This window comes from Hesperophylax consimilis, chromosome 3 (assembly GCF_061612785.1).
Source record: "Hesperophylax consimilis isolate HC1 chromosome 3, BYU_Hcon_1.0, whole genome shotgun sequence".
NCBI classification, from domain to species: domain Eukaryota; kingdom Metazoa; phylum Arthropoda; class Insecta; order Trichoptera; family Limnephilidae; genus Hesperophylax; species Hesperophylax consimilis.
In genome coordinates, this window is record NC_142838.1 from 43,702,781 (window position 1) to 43,730,346 (window position 27,566).

General features: G+C 35.5%; 1 protein-coding gene across 1 annotated transcript in view; it reads right to left on the reverse strand.

The window, feature by feature from the left end:
• LOC149425579 (inactive tyrosine-protein kinase Dnt-like) overlaps positions 1-27,566 on the reverse strand; it is a 157,486-nt gene that overhangs the window by 7,320 nt on the left and 122,600 nt on the right. The window contains exons 2-3 of the mRNA XM_089650737.1: positions 21,051-21,178; positions 10,585-11,216 (exon numbers count right to left, since the gene is read on the reverse strand). Of these exons, the coding sequence (XP_089506863.1) occupies positions 10,585-11,216; positions 21,051-21,178 (760 nt within the window). The remainder of the gene's footprint in view (positions 1-10,584; positions 11,217-21,050; positions 21,179-27,566) is intronic.

Below are 27,566 nucleotides of genomic sequence, written 5' to 3' on the forward strand. Positions count from 1 at the left end.
TTATTTTTTTATTTTTTATATATACAATAATATTATTATTGGGTTTATAAAAACAGTTTATTTTTAAACAAGTTCTGCTGTGTAATTATTATTACGCGTGACAGCTGTTTCGCCTTCTGAAGGCATTATCAAACTGTGGGTAGCCCACTTACAGACAAGTCTTTAGTTGAAAATTACAGACCAATATGCATACAATCGTCAATACCAAAAATTTTTGAAAAGTTAATTCTCCAAAAAATATGTTCTTGCATAAAATTTAATATCTCATCATTTCAACATGGTTTTATCTCTGGACGATCTACCTTAACTAACCTTACACTGTATGAACATTTTATCTCTGGTGCTCTTGCTAATAGAGAACAAGTTGATTCAATTTACACGGATTTTAGTAAAGCCTTTGATAAGGTTTGCATTAAAATTCTTATAAATAAATTGTCTAAATTAGGAATAAGTGGTAATTTATTATGTTGGATTAAGAATTATTTATCAAAACGTGTACTAACTGTCTGTATTAAAGAACACTTATCTTACGAATTTGAAGCCACTAGTGGTGTGCCTCAGGGTTCGCACCTTGGTCCAATATTGTTTATACTATTCATAAACGATGTCACTTCCATATTCACTGATGTTAACATATTATTATTTGCCGATGACATGAAAATATATAAAATCATAAAAAATATATACGATTGCTTGTCCCTCCAATCCAATTTTATAAAATTCGTAGAATGGTGTACCATTAACAAACTTACACTTAATATAAAAAAATGTCAAATCATGAGTTTCTTTAGAATTAAAAACCCTATCAAATATAGTTACTCTTTTAACAATCACAGTTTATTGTCAGTACCTGTAATAAGGGACCTTGGAATAACCTTCGACTCTAAACTACTATTTACCAATCACATTGATATAATAACGGGTAAAGCAATGAAAATTCTGGGCTTCATTGTAAGAATTTGTAAAGATTTTAAAAATATCCAAACATTTAAAATACTATATACAACTCTGGTTAGGAGTCATTTAGAATACAATTCCCCCATATGGAACCCTTTCTACAAAAGCCATGCAAACTCCATTGAAAGAATCCAACGCAAATTTCTCAGATCAATTAATTTCAAATTAGGTATTCCTGCGGTTGACATAAACTATGAATCTTTATTACAAAAAATGAGACTCTTATCGTTAAAAGATAGAAGAATACTCAATGATCTTATTTTCTTATTTAAAATAAACAATAACTGGTTTGACTCCCCTGAATTGGTCTCATTAATAAATTACCATGTACCTAGTAGACCGACTCGACTCAAAACACCTTTTCACTGTGACAATAGTATGACGAACGCAGAACAAAACTCAACCATCAATCGCTTGCATATTTTAGGCAATGAATATGCTAATATTGATCACGCTGCCGGTAATCTGTCTTCATACAAAAGATGCGTTAAACTAAATTTGTTTGCTAGTACCACGTAAATACATCATGTAAACATAATATGCCTACCAGTACTTCTAAAACTATTAATGCACTTGAAATCATAAGTACTTGTAAAATTTATCATATCGGTTAACATAATCCAGGATTTATTACTTTTTTATATTTAAATCATTGTCGGTACCTTGAGATAGGTATCTTATTGGTACATTTTATTGTTTTATTTCAATCTTTAAATTTTTATTTTTATTTATACTTTTTCCTAATAAATTATGGTTTGTACTTTAATACTTTATATTTTAAACTATTCACTTTACAATTTACTTTTATACATTATAGTTTTTATACACTACTTATTACCTTACTTTTTACCCATTTTCTTAAATTTTACTAACATTATACTGTTATTCTTCATGTTGTTGTACTATTATAAGTATGTCAATTATGTTAATGGCACGTGTTGTGCCGTATATGTGTAAATAAATAAATAAATAAATAAATTTACTAAAAGTTTATCAGGAAGCGGCCTGCAGTCCCTTTTTTAACCGGGTTATCAATAATTTGAAGAGATTTTTAATAAATCTTATGGATCTCCGTGTGTTACTGTACGCCTCTGCAAAGTAGGTGCTTCCTCTTTAACACATTCACGGTCACTTGCCGGAAAATATCGGCAAATATCGGAAAACAGAGGTTCGTGATATTGTACGCTATGACATGAGTTTTGTCACAAGAAAAGATGATCGTCTTTGGGTGTGACAATATCAAGTATAGAAGTGTACACACAGGCTACATACTATTGCATTACAACCGACTAAAATACGTATACGAGTAAGTACGTCGTATCATATCGCATCTCCTCTAAAACGACCCCAATGGACATCGTGTCCGGAAATGTGTTAATTTATAAAAAGGGGGTCAGATTTTTAACATATTTAGGCATAACATATAAACAAAATAAAAAAGGAACTCGCGTAACAGAATTAAAGCTAGAGGATTTGTCCAAAAGCGCTGTCACTGTCCATTTTCAAAGTACACAACGAATCCCAGATGTGAGAGAAAGAACCGTTTGGACTCGCTTCGGTGGGGAACGGAAACTTCGAGGGAAGGAAGATGCTTAAAAACCTCATCATGAATTATGCATCGAACAACAATGGACAGAAAATTACAAAAAGACCGGCAAGGATAAACTGGAAAACGTCTGGTCACTCCCCCGACCCCGCTGGGATAAACATGGAAATCTTTCATTCTTTGCCTGTTGGATGCACTACCGTTTCGTTTTCCACGGGTTTGGTGACAATTCGAAACTGCTTTCAAACGGAATAAAAATAATTTCGGTTGTCGGTGCATAGCGTGGTGCGTGATGTGAAATTGTATGCAATGAACTTTTAAGTTTAAAATTCAGTATAAATTATATTGGACAAGCGATAAAGTAGGTACTAAAATTAATTATTTATTTGAAATGTAATTTTTTTTGTTTAAATATTTGATTGATAGATGTGCTTGATGTCACTTGAGATTAATAATGTTAATTGTTCATTACAGATATGTAGATACAGTTAAGGACATAATTAGATGAGTTAATAGAGCGAAGATCCATTATGCTATAATAACAATAATATTTGGCTAATTTATATAGCGCCGTTTTCGTGAGAAATCACCTCCAGGGCGCTGTACAAATATATTTCTTAAATAGTTAATACTAGAACTACTGACTTATCTCTAAGACTTATATCTAGTGACTTACGACTAAGGCCTATAACTACTATCTTAACGACATATATACGAGTATTTAAATATTTAGCAACTTACACCTAAAATTAATATTAACAATCTAATCTTACTAACGCCAGAAGAAGAAGGAAGTTCTATTATATTAGGGTGTTTTTATTGTTAGCTGGATATATATGTTAAATGAATGAAATTAATGAATAAAATCAATCGTCAATCTTAAACGCATTTAGAAATGTATAAACGTATACATGTATAAACAGGGCAAAATTCCGCGAGCCGAGCCGCGAATTACGGGAAAAGAACAAAGCAACCGCAAAACCGCTTCATTCGAAAGGTATATAATTTGTACAATTATAATATCCCGTGATTTTATACGGGTCAGCGGGGTAGTATTCTAATATTTAGTATTCCTGATTCGGGGTTATAAACCAGCGGGCGCCTCCCACAATTTCAACGCCATACTTTAAGAGCGCGCAGGAGCGCCGAGAAATTTTAACGATAGGTATTTGTAAAAATTATTTCTATTTCGTTCATCTCAGCGGGGATAGCAAAAGCGCTATCGGTGTATTGGTGAACCCCAATGCGTGTGTGTGCGTGGCTGCAGGCGTTGTAAGCACGAATCGCCGCGCCGCGCCCGATAGCGGACTTCGCGTCATATTATCGCGATCGTTCTTATTATTTCATTTACTGTTATTCATTTATTCCAAAAATTAAGTAGGTGCCTAGGTACATATTCGTAATAAAATAGCGAGGTCTACATTATTTAATATTGTTTTGTACTTAACTTTATTATAATTATTACTCACTACAAATATGTACGTAGATACATTTATTTTGCCTCCGTGGTTGAGGGGTAAGGCTCTCGACTTCGAGTCCGGAGGTCTCGGATTCAAATCACGGCGTGCGCAAGTAAATTGATTTTAATTAATTTATGTTGTTTCACAATATTAAAAATAATATTCATTAAAAAGAATATTAATTAAATATAATATAAAATAATTGTCTGGAGAAATAATGATACACGCGGCGACTTAGTTACGGCCAAATCAGCTATCAGCTTACAGGGTTTTGTAATACTAGTCCAATTAAGTCGCCAATTGGGGAATCCACAGTCTCACTGGCTCCAGACGGGAGCAGTTTGGACTCTTGTGCGGTATTCACATAAAAAAGTCACGTCGCAACTCGCAACTAGAGCGCCTGCTGTTCGCTCATCACCTCAGTCACATCGCGACTTGTGCGTAGTTATATACATGTGACTGCCTGCTCCGAGCTCATTTTCTGCACACGCACAAGTAAATGAGACTTGTGGGTGCATGTATACAGGTTGCTGCACACATAAAAAAGTCATGTCGCAACTCGCAACTAGAGCGCCTGCTGTTGACTCATCATCTCAGTCACATCGCAACTTGTGCGTAGGTATATACATGTGACTGCCTGCTTCGAGCTTATGCCATGGAAGCCCACATTATAGCAGAAGGGTTCTCGAGAAGCATGGAAATGCATGGATTGAAATTTAACAAACTAGTTGGTGATGGCGACTCCAGCATCATGAAAAAAATAATGCAACAAATGCCATATGGTCCTAACCTTATAGTACAAAAAATAGAGTGCAAAAATCACTTACTCCGCAATTTTTGCAACAAAATGAAAGCACTTGGAAAAAAAACCAACAACGCTAAAGGCTTTGTACCAGTTCATATAAGGAAAAAGGTTGAAGCAAACGTTTTACGCATGAGAAGAGCTGTAGTTGGAGCAGTAAATTACAGGAAAGAGCAAGAAAACACAGTACAAAGTGATAAAATAAAAAATTTGAAAATGGACATAAAAAATACCGCAAATCATGTGTTTGGTGATCATAAAAATTGTGCATCGTACTATTGCAAGCCGGAGAAGTATACTGATGATCCAAATTTAGTAAGCGATCTTCGAGATTGTGGAATATGGACTGATATCCAACAATTCTTATTGTCTCTAATAGCAAATGCAGAAAGTTTTATTATTGACGTGACAAATAACACTGTGGAGCAATTCAACAACTTTATCGCCAAATTTATAGGTGGAAAAAGGGTAAATTTTACTACAAGAGGATCTTACCAAGCAAGATGTTTTGGAGCAGTAGCTTCGTGGAATAGTGAATTGGTAACCCATTCAAGAATACAAAAGAAAATCCAAGGCCACAGTCCCGGCAAATACACGAAGCACTTTATAGAGAGAAAACGACGTTCGAAGGAGAATACATAAATGTGTCGAAAAAAAAACTAAAGTATAATGAAAATACGACAGAAAAAAGAAAAAAAGTTACAGGGCCCGATGAAAATTATGGTCAATTGGAATTAGAACCAGATATGCCACCTGAAATATTTGAAACGAAAAAAGAGGAATTTCTCAAAGAATCTTGGTAGGCCAAAGCAATAACAATCTGTGGGCAATTGAAAGACGTAAGCGGATAATGGCGTCTAACTTTGGAAAAATATATAAGCTTCGGCAAAAAACTTCAGTTACGGGAGTATTAAACTCTTTACTGTACTCACAATTCAAAGGAACTATGGCCACAAATTATGGAAAAGCAAATGAAAGCCTAGCAATAAAGCAATTTTCAAAAAAAACAAGTTTGCAGGTATCCGCTTGTGGGCTATTTATCGATAAAACCAAAAACTTTTTAGCGGCAAGTCCGGATGGCCTTATCGGTGAGGATTCTATAATTGAAATTAAATGCCCTTATAGTATAGCAAATATGTCACCAGAAGAGGGAATTGCACAAAAGATAATTGATTACTATAAATTGGAAGACCATTCTTTAACATTAAAACGGAATCATAATTACTTCTACCAAGTACAAGGCCAGTTACATATTACTCGTCGTAATTATTGTTATTTTGTTGTGTGGAGTCCAAAAGGTTTGCTGTATGAAAAAATTGAGAGGGACGATGAAATCTGGCAAAAAATCGTTCCACTGTTAGAAAATTTCTACCACCAATGCCTTTTACCAGAAATAATTGACGGTCGCATACCAAGAAATTTACCGTCGAGGGAAAGGTCTAGACCATAAATTGTTTTAATTTCATTGTGTAGATGTTAAACAGTAATTTTTTTACAATAAAGCGTTTAAAAACAAAAAATATTAGATCATTGAAGAAGATTGAAAATGTCAAGTGATGTAGGAGGTATTCCCAAAAGTGCATTTTTCTGTAATAATATAACGTATTAAAAAAGTTAAATAAAAACTAAACTAGTTATGTGTATGTACCTAATATGTAGCACAATAAACAATATGGTGCCTCTTATACATAGATTTCAATATTCATTTGTATAATATGATATTATAATAACATAATCGATTCAACAACATGTGGTAGGTGCATGTACCACTGAACATACGCTGTACCAGCATTCCATCAAACGATCAGTGGTGTATGTACTTACCATAACACATTTTCTTGTAAAATATAATTTAAAAAAAAAAAATCTAGAACAATATATTTAGTCAAATATAAAAGTTTTTTTTTGGTTCGGTAGTTGTATCTTAAAAAAAGTGACCTATAAAGGGATAATATTATGTTGAGTACAACCTTCAAAAGTTATCAAAAAATATTTTAATTAATTTTTGTGTTCCATATCCAACTCGGCAATACGGAACGGAATCATCTCGGGGTCTGTCTGTAACAGGTGTTTTTTTTTTTTCAATTTTTTTCCATTAATTTATTTGACGTAAACAAATTAAATTTGTCACAATAACTTTAGTAAATAAGCTCGGTAAGTATTGGCACACTCAAGATAAGTCACCAAACAGAAAAATAATTTTAAAAAAACATCGATAACTCGGGACATGACAACACTAGTGGACTAGTGTATCGATATAATTATTGAGAATGTCACATCACTTCGTTGACTGTATACGTATTCAACAAAACCCTCTCCGCCCCCCTCACCCCCGAATACTGAGAGAAAGGGACACATGCACCTCAGCCTGATAATACCTAAATAAAATTGTCAAAATCGAGGTTTTGTAGTCCTCATTTTTCTACTCCAAAACTGAACCGATTTCCAAGATTTTTTTTACCAAATGTATTGGAAGAAAACATTCTATGTCTGTACGTTTTGCTTTTTTTATAAATACATCGTCTTATTTGTATACTGAACGTTTGTTGATGGCGTTAAAAAAAGGCAATTTTAACAATTTTTGAAGGGTTATAACTCCTATAAAAAGTAACTTATCAAAAAAATCAAAACGTACCGACACGCTTGCGGTCAATATTCATATTATGTAAAAAAAATATTTTCTCTAGTGTCAAAATCCAGAGAGGGAAATGAGGAATACGTTTGTATGGAAAAAACACCACCCGGTTTCCTCTTAATCAGATTAATTAAAAATGTCCGATGGCCCTTTTGATAATACCCAGCTCCTACTGCCTAACGTAATTCAGTTTGATTTATAATGCCTAAGCCTAAGCCGAAATGAACAATTTAATTGACATTAAAATATTGTGTAATAAAAGCTAAGCGCGCGACATATGCTTCGTGTCGTGTCGGAACCGGGAATCCAGAGTTAGACAAACCTTCTTAATTCAGAACTCAAAACAGAAATAAAATATTTTAAATGAAACCGTTAAGCAGAAAATCTGTGTCTATGCAGAACTAAAACATCTTGAACGGAGAACTTTTACAGCGTTTTCCATCTGAAATTTTAACTATTGCTCGTAAAATAATTAGAGTTGTAATATTTCTGGAACTATTCTTTCTATTTGGAAGTTCTTGTTAAAATATAAGGGAACACGGAGAAAAATCAGTATTGCTGATTTGCAAAAAAATCTTCTCAAATTATTGATAATTCGGTAAAAACGGGATTTTCAAGCCATTTCCTGATAAAATTTTAGTAAATTCTTAACATATTGGAACTACCATGTAGTAAATAAATAATTAATAATAATGATCAACCACAACTGCAGATCAGAGTCGATAAATAAGCATTGCAACTGAAACACCTACAACGGATTCATGGAGATTTTTAAATACTGTTGGGGCAATAGAATGTTGGGAGCCATCCTTGGAGCCCCAACGACGAATTCCAACGGGTATAATAATTGGGCGTTGATTAAGTGCGCGGACATACCAGGCATTGGAGCAATGTTTGCTGTCATTCTTCATGTATGTCGTCTCACATGTGCTGGTCGATTGTACGCAGTGTAGTAAAAGCCAGTGGCGGTTTTCTCTGATGTGCGTTTGTGCGGTGAACCCCCATTCAAAAGATGAACTTATGCAACAAACTCCATTATAATAATATAAGCATATTATAAACAGCGCGCCCTTAAAATTTGCCTTTAAAATCGACGTGACCCAACAATTATAATAGTCAAACAGCAACCCGATCTTACTATGTTGTGCGTTATAGAATCAGCACAAAATACTTCATACAAAAAAAATACTAAGCTAGTAATGCAATATTGAGTTGCGCTTTCACTAGTTTGGTTTCGGCATCCAACTAGAAAGCAGGTACATTTTAAAATTTTCGCAGTTATTCTTGTTTACCTAATATTGTACAAAGGCGAAATAGTGTTGTTTACATAAAAAAAATAACGCCAGTTTGTGTGAAAAGGGGCTTGAAAATAAAAATGAGGTAATTCCATAAAATTTGATAAAATATGTATATAAAATGTCTTCTATTGATATTCTGAACCCCCAGTGAAAAAGCCCACAAACCGCCACTGGTACCATAATACAAAGCAACGCTGATCCAGTTGGCGACCCAGAAAAACTTTTCCAGTGACATTTGGTTTTACAGAAAAAAATGTAAATAAGGTGTGATGGGAGCAGACGATACTTTGTCAAAACGAGTGTTTAAATATTTTACATAGCGACAAAAAGATACAGCAGATTTCCATTGAAACGATGTTTTAAAATCCCATCCCAGAACGTCTAGTTCCATTAGGTTGAGAATTTATAGAAACACCAACAATAACACTTTGAATTTATCTTCGGTAGAAACATAACTTTGATCCACGCTCGTGATAATAGTCCCCGCATCCCATGATGCGCCTGTGTTTACAAATTGAACCTGAAATGTGATTCGCCTTCCTACAATAATAGTAAAGTTGAAAACTGCCCGAGGGCACATTTAAAAAACTAAAAGATCTCTCTAACTTGATGCTCCGACCTTTATTTGTATACAGTTTTGTGGTAGTTTTAAAGTCGAGCTACGAACGGAGAAAACTTATGTATTTCGGGCGTGACACGAACAAGAAGGGAGACTTAACGATGTGATTCATTCCAGCTCCTACGTGTGTTGTGAAATGCCAGCGTTTAAATGTCACATGCATTAATTTTGACCATGGACCAAACTGAATGGTCGAGAGATGAAAATCTCCGACACGAGTTTACCACTTTACTGGAAATTTTTGAGAGAGAGATTAGGCAGTTTGGTGACCAATTTGTTTAAAACAAACAAAATAAATCAAGAAGATGTGTGACGTTAATAAAACAAAGGATTAAAGTCGACTATGATCGATCAACTGCACTAGCTGAACACGACGAGGAATTCATCTATAAAGGTACACGTTGGTTCCAGAAAATAAAATAATAAGTTAACACGTGACAGCCGCAGTCTCAATCGATTAAGCGCCTCGTTAACTTGTTCCGGGCGACAATATTTTCAAACGATGTCTCCTATTTATGCTATCGCTTTAATGAACGCCGTGTTCCTCGTTAACGATATGGCTTACAAACCACACACGGCCGCAATGAATACCGTCTAGAATTACCCTCCAGAAAGTTTCTCAAAATGTTGTCAGTACACCTCCCACGAAATTAAGAAAATCGTTTCACTGGAAAGAAAGGATGCGTGGAGTATTTGTATTGAGTCATTCGGATTGAAATTGATCGCGCACCTTTCATACCCAATTTGGCGAGAGAAATAGAGCGAGTCGGTTTGGCCCGGCCAGCGCGGGCACCGAGGTTCCCGAGGCGGTGCTGAATAAATCATCGCGCTCAACGAGGAGAGCTAATTGATCGGCCGATCAGCGACCAATCCCCCGCCCGCTAGCTGCTGCCTGCTGCTGGCCGTCTCGTGAGCGATGATTAACGCAGCGTCTGCACTTGCCACTGCGGCACATATCCCAAAGAACCATCAAGGTTGAAGGCGAGGGGACGACCGAGGATTGGATGTGGGCCGGCTCGAAGTCGCCTCAGAACCGAGGAATGTTTCAAGTAAGACGAAGCGACAGCGCAGAGCAAGAAAAGTATTCGGTGCGAATCATTACACGCTTGGGAGCACGTGTCGAGAGTGATAAATGTTATTTATTTTGTAATATCACGATACATGTACGGCCTCACGCTGAGTCTTGTAATTGCATCAGCATAAAATATGCAAAATTATAAAACGAGCGTCAGATTTATAACTCGGTGAGAAATAATGATTTACATACCTCTGTATCGTTAATTCTGCTATCCTCTCGTGCAGATCTTTCGACCTCTCGTCGACAACGGAGCTGGGCATTCTCCTGAAGCTTGCGTAGCTCCCACCAGACTTGCACGAGGAACCGCTGGTGCCGGTGAAGGCCGTGTGAGGTATCGCAGTGTCGACGGACAGGAACGTGGTGTGCGCCTGCGCGCTAGATCTTGACCTGGAGTCCTGCAACATCTCTCCTTGTCGCCTGGCTTTGTTGTTTCTCACGTAACAAGTGGCCACGAGGAGCGTCACCATAGCTATCATGGCCAGTGCGCAACCGACTGCGATGTAGAAGATGTTGGCTGATGTTGTTTCAGTCGGAGCAGAATCCACAGAGACATGCGTGCTTTGGGTTCCTCTGTTCAGGTCTTCTTTGAGGCAGATCTTTTTCCGTCGGAAGGTGAGGCGGGTGACATTGTTGGCGGCCTTGTTGAGGGTGATGTTGATGGTGATGGACACGTCGACCTCCGCGGCCAAGTGCCCGGAACAGGGCAGGGCGACGCGGAATGTCTGGGGTGCCGTGGGGATGCCCCCAGACCTGCTGACGTTGAGGGGGGCAGCTGAGATGGCCGCCGGGTTCGACACCTCCACATTGATAGTGTACGGGAGCTGTTAACAAAGAAATAACAAAACATTAATATTTATTACCGATGTGTATTTTAAATCAATTGAAGATACTGCCTATAGATCATTTTTTTAGTAATGGAACTAAATAAATGCATTGTTGACTGAGTCCTGTTTTAACTCGACCGTTTTGCATTTCGTCTGATCGTAAATAGGTTCAGTTTCCGTTTTAAAATTCGGTAAAGGTAATTTTTCTAATGCGTTTTACTAGGGAGATATTTTCAATTTGTATGGATATTTCAGGCGAGTAATTAATGCTTATAATAATTTGTTATCCTTTGTGCTATGCATAAAAACCTTGTCTTATAAACATTAGTTTATCATTATAAAAAAAAATAAGTCTACTTTCTTATTCGCATTTTTCAATATTATTACTTGTGGCAGTTTTCTATGCTATATCTACGTAAACAAAGCCAACGGTTGGAGGGTGAAGTATTTTTTTAGGTATATGCCCGAAAGAAGCTATGCAAGTCAGTAACTACGTTATATTAAACAAAAATCCCGTTTAACTAGCGAAAGTATGGCCAGGGACTGATGAAATTAAGTAAGAGGAAATATAGGTAGTTAGTTTGCCAACAGACGATGTGTAAACTCGGCTATAGACCGTAATCACGACCGCAGATGTGAGCGGACGGAAAGAAGATTATTGCTGTAAGAATAATCCAATTTGAGCGCGCAGCAGTACATCTCGGAAGTCGGAGTGGATTCTCGGACATAATAATTTCAATCACATGCTAAATTGTATGCGGCCGCTCGCTCGGGCGCAGTCATTATCCGCCGCAATCAGACCCTCATAGGACTACAGGACTATGGGAGCAATCCAATCTGTAGCATAGGCAGGGCCTCGTCCAGTTAACGGCCTAGAATAATATAATCCAGCCATGGTTAGCGAGCGCAATCTCATGATGTGCGTGATTGCTGTCCGTAATCCACCTGAGGAATCAAATCTAATGCGCGTTTTACACGATGCTATTTATTTTTCGTCCAGTTTCCAAATGGGTCGTCTTATGGGGATTATGGACTCGGGATGAAAAAAGAAAGTGATCTATTTTGGTACCGATTTTCGTACTGTTTTAAATGGCGGACATTATTATTTGACATCTGTCGTCTGTATTTGTTTTGCGTAACTTTATTGTGTAGAAATGTTTCATGTTCATTTAACTACCATGGTACTGTATATTATCTCCATATATAGTTAGTAATAACATAGATAATTGTAGAAATGTATTGTATATTTGTACAGCGGCCTTGAGGTGATTTTGCACAAAAACGGTGCTACATAAATCATGCAAATATTATTTCGTTTCATATTTATACAAATATATGTTAATTGCTGATTGTGAACGTGAATAACTGTTCGGTATAGTGAATTTTACGTGTATTTTTGATGAAATGTTGACTGCAACGGTAAAGGAAAGCAAATGAGAGATCCTTTCGATGTATGGTTATTTTTTAACAACATAGTTGATACATATTGTTTTATGTTGAAATGCGTTTGTCGATATTTAATAAGACCTTGAATATTGTTTACATATCTAATATCTACTATACGAACTTCTGGAGCTCACCTTATGGATTAGTAGAATAATTAGGAAAATAAATAAATTATTTTGCATACAGTTATCAATTTTAAATCTTGTGTTATTTTGTAATAAATAAACATTGATAGAAGTAAGATCATCACTAAGTGTATAGCGCCGTTTTTATGCAAAATCAAATACAAATATATAATACACTTCTGCAATGATCTACTAACTATATATAACTTAATTAACATGAACTGATTGTTTATTAGCGAAATTTAGGACATAATTGGAAAATTGGATATAATTGGACTTTCTCTCAGGGATTGTATATTTAATTTAAGGGTATGACAGCTTAAAAAGCTATGTTTTTAGTTTAGACCTGAATTCTGTTGGACTTAAGAAAATTACAGTAATAACAATGTATATATACCAACTGTCCAAAAACGGTATACAACAGTATGTGAATTTTCAAGGTGTGTTTTAATTTTGTACCATCCCAATATATTTTTTTATTCTCAAAAGGCAATTATCTGTATAAGTGTGAAAAATAATAAATGTATAAAAGCAAAGTACATTACTGGAAAACTTAAAATGTAAAAAATATTGTACCAAATAAAAAAAAGGTTTTTCTTATGGGTACCGTTATAATTTATATATAGATCGGTACGAAAAACAGCACCGTGTAAAACGCCTATAAGGTTGAGTTGGGTGGGCGGGCGGGGGGGGGCATCAGACTAAAAAATGTACCAGAATAGGGAAAACCTGTAAAATAAATTGGAATTCTCTTTTAGGGGGTTTTCCAGATAAATAATCTGGGTAATGCTAGACGTGCCTTCCAATGACAAATGCGTAAATTGTTCGGTGATTTTTTTTTATTAGGTACAATATATTTTACAATTCAGGTTTCCCAGTAATATATGCCTCACTGGGTGGCTTGCCCGTGCTGAGGCCTTCATTGTATAATATGAAATATAAGTTACATAATACATTTAATGAGAAAAATTACATATTTAAAATTTAAAAAAAATAGTACATTGAAAATAATCTTGTGTGTTTGTGAGTGATGTGTGTTTATATTGGTTTTGTGTGTTACGTGTAGGTTTTATTTTTATTTTATGCCATGAAATTTTGGTAATTTTTTTGTTCTTTAATCCATTTTGTAATTTTGTGTGTGAATTTATTTTTATTTTCCTCAATTTTAATTTCAAGTTTTAAACTGTTGAAAGCTTTTATTGCATGGTATTGGTAGTGTCTTTGTCCAAAGCTTGAATTTACTGTAGGAGTTTTTATGTTTATTTTTTTTTTCTTGTATAACTTTAACATGCCGAACATTTTGATGACAACTCAAATGATGAAAAACTCACAGGCACTAATAACATCAGCCCCCGAAAATAAACTCTCATTTATCTAAGTTCTACACTGCCGTGATGCTGGAAACCGCAAGACCGTCCAAAACGTTGACTTAAGAAGGAGAAAGAAGCGCAACCGCCACCGAGATTATGGCATCCCCAATTAAGATATATCGTATGTTGTAAGGTTGAAGGTATCGAGGAGGGGAAGAGGAAGGTGGGGTACTACCTGGTTATTCAGATCTAGTCACCAAACACGGTTAAAACCATTCTAAGCAATGTTTCAATTCAAAATGGTGGTCTTTTACCAGGGCGATACTGACTATCTTTCACTCCGGAACGTGCCGCAGATAAAATAATATATTATTTTGAAATTCACTAAAAATAATTTTGAAACAAAACAAATTAGTTAAATAAAAATTACATTTACGCGCCGGGATTTGAACTAGAGAACTCTTGAATATAACTATTGACCGTGAAATCTTACATCATAACAATTAATTAGATTGCCAACAAGGAAGAAGTCGAGCACCCAGAAATCTGGCCGTCTAACTTTATAACGAAATCCAGAAAGAAATGACTGAGATTGAAAATATATTTCATTTTAAAAAGTAATTAAGAAATAAAATTAAAATCTAAATATTTAATGTTATTTTTAGTAAATATCTCTACAGTTATTAGCACGATAAGAGCTAACTTCTGATTAATAAATAAATAAATAACAAAAAACGTCCAGGTAAACAATCCAATGTAAAATTTAGGATCGGATAAGCTGAAATATATGACAGATTCGGATACGAGCTTTGACAGAAGGTCCGGATATTTGACCGAAAGCAATTTTCCGCAAAATAAATATTTGTACTCTGGCGACATTTTGACTTTCTAGGAATGTTCACTCGCCGCTGTCCGGAAAATTAATCAAAAAGGTCTGTCGCCGGCATTTCTTTTTTTTGTATTTGGCGACTTTGCGCAAATGTGAAAAATAGCAGCAATTTATTTTCAATTTATATTCCGTGGACACGAAAGAAATAACTTAGGGGGAATGGCGTCCTTCTGAAACTTGATGAAGTGCTTTAATTATAATTCGACACGTGTATTCAATTACTTTTACTGCTTGACCCGCGTTTAAAATACTTTATTATTCATACGTCGCGTGTGAACAATTCGTCTTGGGAAACAATGACGTCTTTTCAACTTCCAAATATAAACGGTAAAACAAACATGGGGCCGAGAACCGAGAGTCAGTTATGATAATGGCGGGAAAAGCGAAGTTCTTTGTTTATTTAATAATAACAAAAAATAATATCGATCGGCAAATGGCCACGACTCGAAACAATACCTCTGATAGTTAGTTACCCGAGAAAACACAACCTGTAATTTGAAACGAAAACAAGTCCAAAATAAGTACGGACACCGTGTGGTTAAAAATGAGCAACCATTTATTAGTTTTTTTACAATATGACTTTCAAAAGGCTGTGAGGTGAATGGTTATTTTCGCTTTGATCTATGGGCCGGTATATCAGTCAGTCCGAATCCTCGCTATGTGCGACATTCCTCGACCAAATTTAAGCGGGCTAAATCGGTCGCTTAAGCCTTGATAAGCCGCAGAATAGTTCCCCTTTTAGACACCGCGGCGCTAGCAGTAACAAATGTCAAATATGAAGTTTACGTTTTCATTAAAATATACGTAATTTCCATAATTGTAAAATTCACATCAATATGGACCGTTATTTTCATCGAGCTATCGCTGATGGCATATTGATGTTATTCATTGATCAATAAAAAAAGACAAATAGTCTGGTAAGGTATTAGGTATGAGAGGAATTTTTCAACGCCAGGACAATGTTTTCAGCGGTTTTTTTGTCATAGTTTCATGAATAAGTGCATTGACTGCAGCAAAAAAAAATCTTGTTTAAAATTAGTATCCTCGCATATAGCACCGTGCTGATTGAAGTGGGGGCGTTTTGAAAGTTCGCGATCTCGCAATGACATTACAAAGCATAGATAAACTACCCACGTAGACAGTAGTTTGATTTCACTCAGTCAATAATGTAAAATACTGAGCAACAAATTTGGGGGTACTATTGATATATTTATTGACTCCATTTATAGAATTAAGCGTAATCTATACCAGAACTTTGGTGAATCCTACAAATTAGAGTAGCGTTGGTTATGCAGTTTTAGTGATTTGTCTTATTTGTAGAATTGTTCTAGTTTCTATATTATTTTACGTCACTGTTACATGTTTTACTAATAATATTGTTTGATATTCAGTTTATCAGTTTACTGATATATAATTATACATTTATTGGAATGTAATTTTCGATAGCTCACTAGGTATATTCTGTTTTTAAAATCCATGTTAAAGATCGGCTGGGCGTAAAACCAAATAAAATAAAATTAAAATATTGCTGATATCCAAGCTTCCGACCCATATACGGATTATGTTCCAAGCCGCGCTAAGCTCGACATTCCAAGCCGAGCTTAAAATCAACTGATATACCGAGCCTATGTGTTTCTTTATTATATACATTATCTTCGCAAGAGTAAATTGAAATATTATATTGGTAGTTATTTATTTTTCGAAAACTTTTTCATCATTGAACTACCTATTGAAAAGTATGAAAAAAACAATATTGCACCATGTCTTAGTATTAGATTTGTGAGCTGAAATTGGTTGTATTGATTTATATATGAGATATTTTTTTAAAGACAAACTAACATATTTTCGCCTCTACAGTTAAGATTAACTCATATTTTGTGCATACTTAAACCCTACTAAAAGATTAATAAGTACATATATTTACAGATATTGAAGTATTATACAGTTTAAGAATTTCGATAAAAGAAACCGCATTCTTTTGAACACCTTGTAATATTTGTGTTGAACGCTTTTCAACAGGTGTTAAAAACTTTGCAGAAACAATAATGCATAATTTGCGTTTTGTGTTGGCAATAATTACAACCAGGTGAGTGTTTCGACCCGACCAAACACAATATCGATACATACTTCTAATGAACAAACAACATTATTTTTAAAAGCTTTTGACAAAATATCTACAACGCTGGAGGTATTAAGAACAAATTACAAAACAGCAACTTCCTTTCATCTATGTAGTTCAATTAGAAAAGAAACATTTCATTCATACTATTATTAAAACGAAGTAAAGTATACTTCAAAGAATTGTCGTATTACGTATTAGAGCAATAGGTATAATAAAGGTTAAAAGAACCTAAGCGAAATCGAACACAGAGTGTGGTAAACGTGCATTTGGAGTCGCTGACTATTGGCTGAGGCTTGTAATAAAATTCCTATGAAATTAAGGTGCATACCTAACCAACCCAACAGAATTAAGATCCAAACTAAAAACTCACCCTCTTAAACCTATATAGATTCGTCATTCCACTCGAGCATTGCCATTTTATCTCCTTTTTATTTCTACTTTATCATATATACATCTCAATGCGGTAAAGATTAACAATTAATTAATTACATTGATGAAGTATAAGCTGCCTGTGCATAAATATTATAACTTTAAAATCTGCAGCCATTCCCTGAAAGAGATTACCTACCTACATAAACACAAGTGATTTTTAGTGAGGCTTCTTTTATATTTTACAGAGAAAAAGCTCCGATATGAACAGATGTACTCTTCCTCGTTAGTAAAATATTCTATAAGGTCATAAAAATATAAGTATGAAGTCTGCTGTAAAACGTAAGAACCGCGTAGGTACCTACCTACTAGCATTCCTATTCCTATCACGCCGATGTAGTTATGGAAAAAGCAATTTTACGTACGGCCACAAAAACCCCGAGGCTTTTTCAACTTCTATTTGATCAAACGAAAATACATCGATTTAAATATTAAATTGTGTGTGGCCAATCCCCGGGGTATGGGAGATGTAGTTAGTAGTTACCGAGGGACCAAGTGACATGGAGGAACGTGCAGGAAGGGAAGATGTAGTTAGTAGTTACCGAGGGACCAAGTGACATGGAGGAACGTGCAGGAAGGGAAGATGTAGTTAGTAGTTACCGAGGGACCAAGTGACATGGAGGAACGTGCAGGAAGGGAAGATGTAGTTAGTAGTTACCGAGGGACCAAGTGACATGGAGGAACGTGCAGGAAGGGAAGATGTAGTTAGTAGTTACCGAGGGACCAAGTGACACGGAGGCACCCGACTTATTTTTTCATCCACAAATCTCGGTCTTGGTTGGATGGTTGGATGTTGGTAAAGCGAAATGTAAACGGTCACGATGGCGACGTGGAGGCTGTAATGATGTTTTTATTGATTACCCGATAATTGCGGAGACCCAACGAAAACGGATTAGTGATTAGTACGTACCTACAATTATGCACCCATCATAATGACGGTCGTAAAGATCCCCGAGGGAAATAAGAACATTTGTAATGTAACATAGTAAACATTCATCATTATTATCGATTCGAATTAATATGAAATATTGACAGAATTTTCTGTCATGAGCTACGGAACTTTGAATTAGCCTTAAACGAAAATATGCCATGTTTTATCAAATGTTCAATAATAATAAAATAATCAAACTGAAGCAACCCGGGTGTGTGGTGTGTGGTGTATACCGAGTGAAGAGAAATCCATTTTGGCCTCACGATAAATTAACAAGCCTTATTAATAAAATATCAATATTTAAGAACTTTTTTTTTTTCGTTGTAAAAATTCGACAGATTTTTAAGAACACGTGTTCCGATATCATATATATTCGTGATTTAGTAAAAGTTTATCAGGAAACCTGTTAATTCAGTCGTAAGGCCTTCAATCTAGTTTTTAACCGGAATTACCAATAATCAGCAATAGTCATTTTTCTCTGTGTAATACCTAACTTCTATAGTACTGGCGTGCAGTCCATAAATGCTTAAAGGTGTACCTACTGCCAACCCAAAAAAACGTACCACAAAAATAAATTAAAAGATAATAGAAAAAATATAATATCTATGTCTAAATTTTCGATCAGAATATATTTTCTCCGCGAATAATTTGATAAGGAACTTGTACGCTCAATTATTCAGTTGATCACAACAATCAGCAGAACGAATATGATGATAAAATGGCCATTTCAAATATCTATTGCACATTAAATTCATACCGAAACTTGAAAACTACACAATCTATCTTCAGTCAAGAACAATGCACGCCAGCAGAAATATAATAAACCGTAACTTCCCGGTTCAAAAATACTACGGAAAATACTTTAAAATGCAAAAAGGGGGATTGTTCGCAGCAAGAAAGGCTAATACTCTGCAGTTAGTAAGGGAAGACAAGGGGAAAGGGAAAAAAAACATTGGCGTCATCTGTCAGCCAGAGTGAGTGATGGCGCTGAGAATCTGCACCTCATTTGAATCGTAAGGAGTACTGAACGTATGAGACCTGAGGGCACTGAACCAGAAGAAACCAAAGAAACACGGTGGCACCAAGCAAATAGATGGGACTTTACGAGTACAAGAAGTTGGGTTACGAGCGAATGCAAAGTTCTTTTGTAAGTAGTGGTCAAGAATTGTCGCGGAGAGTTGTTGAAGGTTTAGACTTGCATTGACATCAGCAGAGACGTCAGTTGTTAGCAAAGATGCAATCAGGTGACGGTTGAAAACTCCGAAGCTTTGCGTAACAAATAAGAATACGGTGCGCTTTTTAGCCAAGATACTTACATAAAGAAGAAGACATTTTGTCACTTTGAGAGACAATTTTTGGAAAATTCAGTTATGAAAATTCAAGTTTAGAAATGAAGTCCAAAATTGACAGGAAATAATAATAATTACTAAAAGATTTGTACTACCCATTCAATATTTTGACGTGCTTCAAAGTTGTGTAAAAAAATCTATTCACTTTGAAGTAATTCAACGTGAATTACTTCAAACTCTTGTGTTATTGATCGCGTTTTGACTCACTGTCAAAGGGTAAGTAAGCACTTGGTGTCAATAAAGGAAAAGAAAAATAATTACAAGTGCTCAATTGTAACAAAGAAGTCCCCGAAGAATGAAAAGCTTACTCGTGCAGCAACAGACGGGGCGTTGAGAAGACATTCATAAAATAAATAAATAAAACTTAAAAACCAAAAACCGTTCAGCACAATGCAATTATTATTCACCCTTATACTGGTCCAGAGTCCAGACCGCCTGCGATCGGCTTCCGCGATAGCGTCACACAGTGCAAGGGCAAAGGTAAGTTACCGCCCGGTGACGCCACGAGAACGCTATCTGAATGGTCGCAGTCACCTTTCTGGACCAGCGGGTCAAGGGAGAGAGAATGGTCATATCACGATCTGGAGAATCAGATAAATGGAAACGGTATGCAAAAACAAACAAGACACAGAATGAGAAACAAAGACCAAACAAGAAGAAACGCTAAAGCTGGACATGTCGAAGCTATTGAGATTAAGATTCAACAAGGATACCAGCTTTATACCGGCTTCTCACATTTCAATCGTCTATGTGAGATGTTAGGTGTCCACGTTAAATAATAAAAAGATCTTCTGCGTTTTTTTCGGCAGGCGTTTTTACGTTTATCGCAAACTGTGCAATCAAATTACGCTTTCGTACCTTTTGGGGTTGTTTACAATAGTGTATTATTAGCGCTGTATATATACTCCCTACACTCTATGTGATGTGTGCGATTGCAATAACTGTTATTATTATAGGTAGGTACCTACTTTATTGCTCGTCTTAATTCTTCACGCAATCAGTTTCAATATTGAAAATTACACTTAAATTAAAAGCTAATTTGAGTTAATTGAACCAGGTTTCACTCGGGACTAACGCACAGTACGGAAATCAGTATATTTTATTATGTTCCAAAATACCTGCGATCCGCAACGTCCTGTTAATGAAATATCATGTTATTTTCAACGGAAGATTTTACCAATTAAATACCACAAAAAGAAATTACTATAAATACATTATAAAAATACTTACAGGTCTTCCAGCTAGACTCTGCCATGTGAAATGAAGTTCACCGATGGAAGCTGGAACTGGCACTACGAAGTTCAAGGCATATTCGTTGATCTGACCATCACGAACGTAGTACAACTCTGCTGTTAGGCCTGGAAAAATAATAATAATAATAAATTATAACAATTGAAAATTATGCAAATAACAAGAAATTTCATACAAAATACATTTTACAAAAGCGGAATTCTTTTCAGAAGTTTATCTTATCTAATAATGACATGTATTGAATCTGTCGATTTATTTTGTCGATACACAAAATTTCCATTGGGTGATTTTGTTTCTTCCAGTGTTGCAAAATGCAATGCAATTTAGTATTAATGTAATTTAATAAGAACATAATAATTCGGTGAAGTAGAAAATCTTGTTTGATCCCACTTCATAATGTATGTTCTCTATCTCGATGCAGACAACAGTCGACAAACGTACACTTGACTTGAGGCTGCTAAAGAGCTTCTGTCAGAAACCAGGAACAAGGAACCTGATATTTTTGGGACAAGTACGACTTAGACGAGGAAGCTACAAGCCAAAATTTGTATATTCTTGGAAAACCTTATATTGTAGGAAATAGGCATTAAAATCGCTTGACAAACGGAGTCTATAAACGTTCGATTTCAAGCACAAAACTAGTTTTTTATTTATTTTGTAAATAATTTTATAAGAAACCAAAAAAAGTTAATCAAGTGAAACTATCATAGATAATCTGAGCTATAATACTGTATTTTTTTTAAGTTGTTTCCTTTACGCGTTCATACATTTCTATTGAAAAAATATTTTTTTTAGTAGTTTACATTTATATTTTTTATTGAGTAATTTATGTTTTCATTTGTATTCTACTCAAGCGAAACGATAGGAAAACCTTCAATATATCTAAAGCATATTTTTTAGTATTCATAATGTACACCAATTCGTTATAAAGATTAATCAAAATAGTGAATTAGCACTAAGCTTCGCCTTAAGCAGAATATCCCCATGAAGGGAATCGAGATGGAGTGATTACGGCAAGGATCGTGGCGAATGAGATATTTTTACAACAATCTTAGCACCCACTCAACAGTCCTTAACCAAAATTGCACCCTAGAAAAGGGTGTACATGCGCTTTCATTTCTTCGTCACGATTGGTCGTGTACTGCATTAGATTTATAAAAAGATCTCCCGATAATGCGCTGCGGAAAATGTTGCGAAACGGGTATCGGTAGGAGAAATCCGACAAAATTCTGTAACGAGCCATGGAACATTGAGTAGGTACAGTGGGTAACATTATAAACTAGAGCGGACGTACTGTGCAAAGGGTGTAATTTTCTCTCGATAACTGCACGAATTAAAACTGTGCATTCTGATTCATTCGTCTCGCGCGCTGGGAGAATTGTAAGATAAAACAACTCGGAACTGTTAGGCTTTATCAAAAAATGATTACACAACAAACCTGATATTCTATAAACCTTAGCAAGATGCCTTTTTGAACTAAACACAAACACAACCAATCATATTATCAATCACTAACAAACAAGGCGATGACGGCCGTGACGAACATATGCCCTACCTAACCTAACCTGTTGATAGTTGATATGCCCCACAGCCCCAGGTAGATGTGGATTGACAAGGAAAAAAATAATAAGGGACTCCTTTTGGGGTCTGTATTAAATTCAATTCCAGGGGTTGGGAAGGGCCGACCCTAGCGGCTACCGGAGGATTAAGATTGCACAATTACTTCCACACAAATTATATCTATTCATTGATTTCCATTGTGGCGCTGCGAAACGCCGCCCGACAGATAAAAGAATCCGTGCGAGTGAATTAATACTTATTGGCCATATTATATTATACATTGCAATTTACGATGTTCTTTAGTTCGCTACCCAAATTCGGATTATTTGGACGTCATATGATATTAAGTTCGGTTCTTTCATGCGTTTTATATAATAATCAAGCCAAATTAAAAAGGTTTTACCGGTCCTGACGCAAAAGAGTGGGAATGAATAATAACATTTGGATGATTTGCATAGTGCCGTTTTTGTGCATAATCACATAGAGGGCGCTGTACAAATATATGATACATTTCTACAATTATCTATCTTATTACTAACTATAGACTAGTCAAATGAATGCCTGCTGCATGGTATTAACATTGCGCCGTGACACGTTTAGTAACCAGAAATGAGGTAAATAAAAAAAACTGAATTTAATATTAGGTAAGTTTTTAGATTCTCACGGCCAAAAGCCTTTACATTTATTATTTAAGGAATCATTAAATGTAAAGAAAGTAAGTAAGCACTATTATTTTTATCTGTGTTTTTACTGTGTAGACTTACAAGTATATTCGTTTTTGTTATTATTAAATCAAAATTACTTTTTCAATAATTGCAAAATTAATTCGTGGTACCAACTAATACATAAAAATTCAACCTACTTATGTTTGCGCTCGCAAAACTCGAAAAGTAGTCAACCGATATTGCTGAAAATTTCAAATGGTGTTCTTATTAGTGCCAGGATCGTTTAGAGTGTTTTCAATGGTTGAAGTAGTCGGGGACGCCCGAGAAATACTTACCGCAATATTTCTGCACCGGAATGAGATACTGAGTCGAATTAATGTAGTTTTTAACAGTAACATTGTGGTGTACAGTAGTGAATGGTGGAACAAGTCGGAGACGCCCGATAAAGACATTAGCAAAAGCGAAGCATTGCGGGGTACACAAGTAATATATATAAATAAATCAAAATGATTTTAAAACAGCTTGACAAACCCATCATACGATTAGAATAGTTTTAATGTTAAAATACTTAGTAGGGAATTCATTTATTTTACGTGCCCCAAACCATAATTCAGAAATTTAATAATCATTACATGCTCCATTGTGAGATGTGAAATGGGCACTTGAAAATAATGCTTCTAAAATAACACATCTTCCTCACAGAGTGCATTATACGGCTGATTGAACGTACATTATATTTAACGATTCACATAAATCAATACAGATATCTACCTATTGGAATTTATGGACGAAAAAATACTAGATTGCCATTCAATCAGTTTTAGAGATAGTAAAATACAATAGTCGCTAGGTAACATACATCATTGTTCGAGGTAACAGCGTAATTGGCCCGTTAGAATTAATTCATACGAGAGATTACTAAATAAACAATAAGACGAAGATAAGACTTGGTGGAGTTCGCTTTTTTAATCTCAGGTTGTGCCCACGCGAACTCCGTTCCTAGAACAATAAGGCATGCAGAGTGGGAGAGGCTGGAGATACTAGACCAGGCAGTATATATGGGAATACAAAACTCATGGTCAGCGACATGAGAGATGTGTAGATACATTTCAACCAATTGAACTACAATATGTTTTTGTTGTACAGGTAATAATAATTGTAAAATATATGATGGATGTTGACAGATTTTGTTAAAGTGATGCCGCACTACAACACTTTTATATGGAGTAGTGAAATGAATAATGCAATGTTTGTAATCTATAAAGAAAGATTTCAGATAAATGTTTGAGTGCCATGACATGAAAATTCATAGAACATTACCGAACACACGATTTAAATGCATTATGCAGGATCGATGCCCTTAGATAATGAATTATTGTTGGGACAAATCTTGAAAGCGATTCGACGCATAACTAACGCGGCCATTATGAATCTGTCGAGCCGATCAAAATAAACAGCAAAACGCATCAGACGGGCCAAAGTAAATCATTTTCTTTTTCGCATTGTGTGACGGATGTCTCCTTCCTCCGTGTTCGCAGTGACAAAAGCATCTTTGTGCCGGAATTGCTCTGAATCGAGTATATTCAATGGCGCTGTAGGTGCATGCGAGAAGTAAACAGATTACCGCGAAGAAAGGAAACTGACAAAAGAAGGCCCGGCGAAGGGTAAGGATAATGGAAGGCTCCGCGACACCTCGGCTCTTTCACGCTAACCCGGCCTTTGTACGCGCGTCACTTGCAATTTAGCCGGGGGCGAGCCGGCTACCCAACCCCCAGCACAACCTGCAGCTGGAGAGACTAATACCGGGGTGGAAAGAAACATATTCCTTTACAACCTCTCTTTCTGCTGTACGCGCAATTTATGAGAAGGAGGGAGAGTTTAAAACGGACCTATCTGTAGTTGATTTACATACGTGCAAAGTCGAGGTAAACCTTCGCCCGTTTTTGGCGGCATTTAGGAGGGAATATTTTGTAGAAACACGTGGCCCCACTCAAACAGTCCCAAAACTCAAGTGGCAGTACATAATTTGAAGAAATTAGTTCGTTCCAACTTGAGATTAACATTACCAAGGGTCTTGTAGATTCGTTTTGGAACGTACGCTGGTTCGTCTATGGGAAAATCTGTGAACCATAAAATCGTATGAGTAATTTCAGTGTTGTTATTCAGTAACGATGTCATAAATTTAAAAGAACAAACATCGGTTCGAAAAAAGCACATAAAACTTTTAGTGTGATTTCGAGATCATAAAAGCGTGTGAAGATTGGTAGTTAAATTAATTATTATTGTCGAGTGTTTATGACGGGTTTTCGAGCCAGGGATTTTTTTTCTTCTTTATTTCAAAATCTTCACGGGGCAACAATATTTATTCACCGCCTTATCTACTTATGTACAACCGAGAAATCCTTTAATCAAACTTTATCAATATAAAATTCATTAATACAAAATCATCCTATAGAATCTTTAAAGCAAATTTGAGCAATATCCATCCGGGCTGACGGATAGGCAATCGTGTTTTACAAGGAACTTCCTTTGGCAACTTGAGATTTGAATGATTTCGTATCGCAGAGAGGAGATCTCATGCTTGTTCACGGAGTTATTCGCAATGAGGTTTTTGTGTTAACAGGAAGCGGGAGTCCGATAATAATATGACGTGTGAAAGGCAGAGGGTGTCGCTGCCCCTTGGTGCAAAGGAAACCTACAAACTGCAGACTCCCCTGAGATTGGCGCAGGAATGTGTCGTGCTTTGCACTCTGTGTGTTGTTGGTCGCTCGTGTTAAGAAATATGGCGGTATTGATTCATAACTCTGATAAAGCAGAGTGTTGGCGACGGTGAATGTTGAATGATGAGGCGTGAGCCACGATTGTTAAATCAGTCACAAACACAGTCACAGTCAATAATTAACTGCTAAGATGGTTCTAAATTATAAACTATTGGTTGAATTAGTAAGTGATATATAATAATTTAATTTAATATGGTTCAAATATTGTTACAATAAACTCTTTGATTATATAAATGTCTAGATAGAGTGTCGCACTGTTATTCCGACAGAAAGAACAGGCCAGATTTGAAATACTTGTGTGCGTGTCACGCACACAAGTATACGCAATTTATATCGTTGACGTAAGCGCTTAACGTCACTGTAGGCGTATTGAGTGATACCAGCTCCCTAGTATTTCCCAAAAAGTTGGGAAAAAATATGTTTCGATTTTGCGGGACCTATAATTCGTTTAATTTTGAATTCATTTAAGTAAGATAGTTTTCTACATAAATATAATGATATAAATGAAAAGAAAATCATTGTTAAAAGAGATTTATTGTTATTTGATTATTTTTAACAAATAAACAAGAAATACGCTTCCTTTTTCAACCTGTCACATTTTTTTGTAATTTTAATAGATAAAAAAATTTCGAATTCATAACTTTTTTAAATATAGTGTCAACGCGAAGAATTTACAAACACTTAAACACAAAGACAAACTTTCACATTTATAATATTATTATATATAGTGTACTTTGGGTAATTATTAAAACCTATTTTAAAATTAACAACGCACTCATGGGAAATTTTTTTATTTACTAGATTCTTATATTTCTTAAAGAGATGAATCATTTAAATTTACTGAATTTAAAGTTAATGTTCTTTATAAATAGAACGGCGTCATTTGCGCCTTGCAATTTTTACCTTATGTGGGTATTTTAATTTGAAGAACAGGCAACCCTGTAAACAATGCGTCAAAATATGGCGTTGTCAAGACTAAATTACACTATTAAAACTGAATTGTTTCTTTAACTAAATGGTTATTATATGGCTTTGAAAAGGTAACTTACCTATGATAGGTAACATTTTTAGTTATTTTCAATCGTCCTTTGTAATTTCTGCACACTGTTATAGCGCAAATCGTCATTTTCAAATGTCACACAACACGTGTTTATCGCACAGCGATAGTTTCGCATCTGAGCGGACTGAACGAGCTTATCAGCCAACAGTTGGCTGATATTTTTTTTGGCGTTTCGTCGCTCGAACGCTCAATCTAGACATTTATATAATCAAAGAATAAACTGTCAAATTACCCATCTGGTAACTCATTCTTTTTTGAAATATTTTGTGTTTGTATGATTGTTATTGTTGTTATTGTTATGTACTCTATGTTTGCTTCACTCAAATGCAAATTGTTAACCTCGATACAGGCTTAGTCCTTGTGACGATGATTTTTATGGTGAGATGCAATAAATAAATAGAAAAGTGCAAGCTACTTTACTACGGTAGGG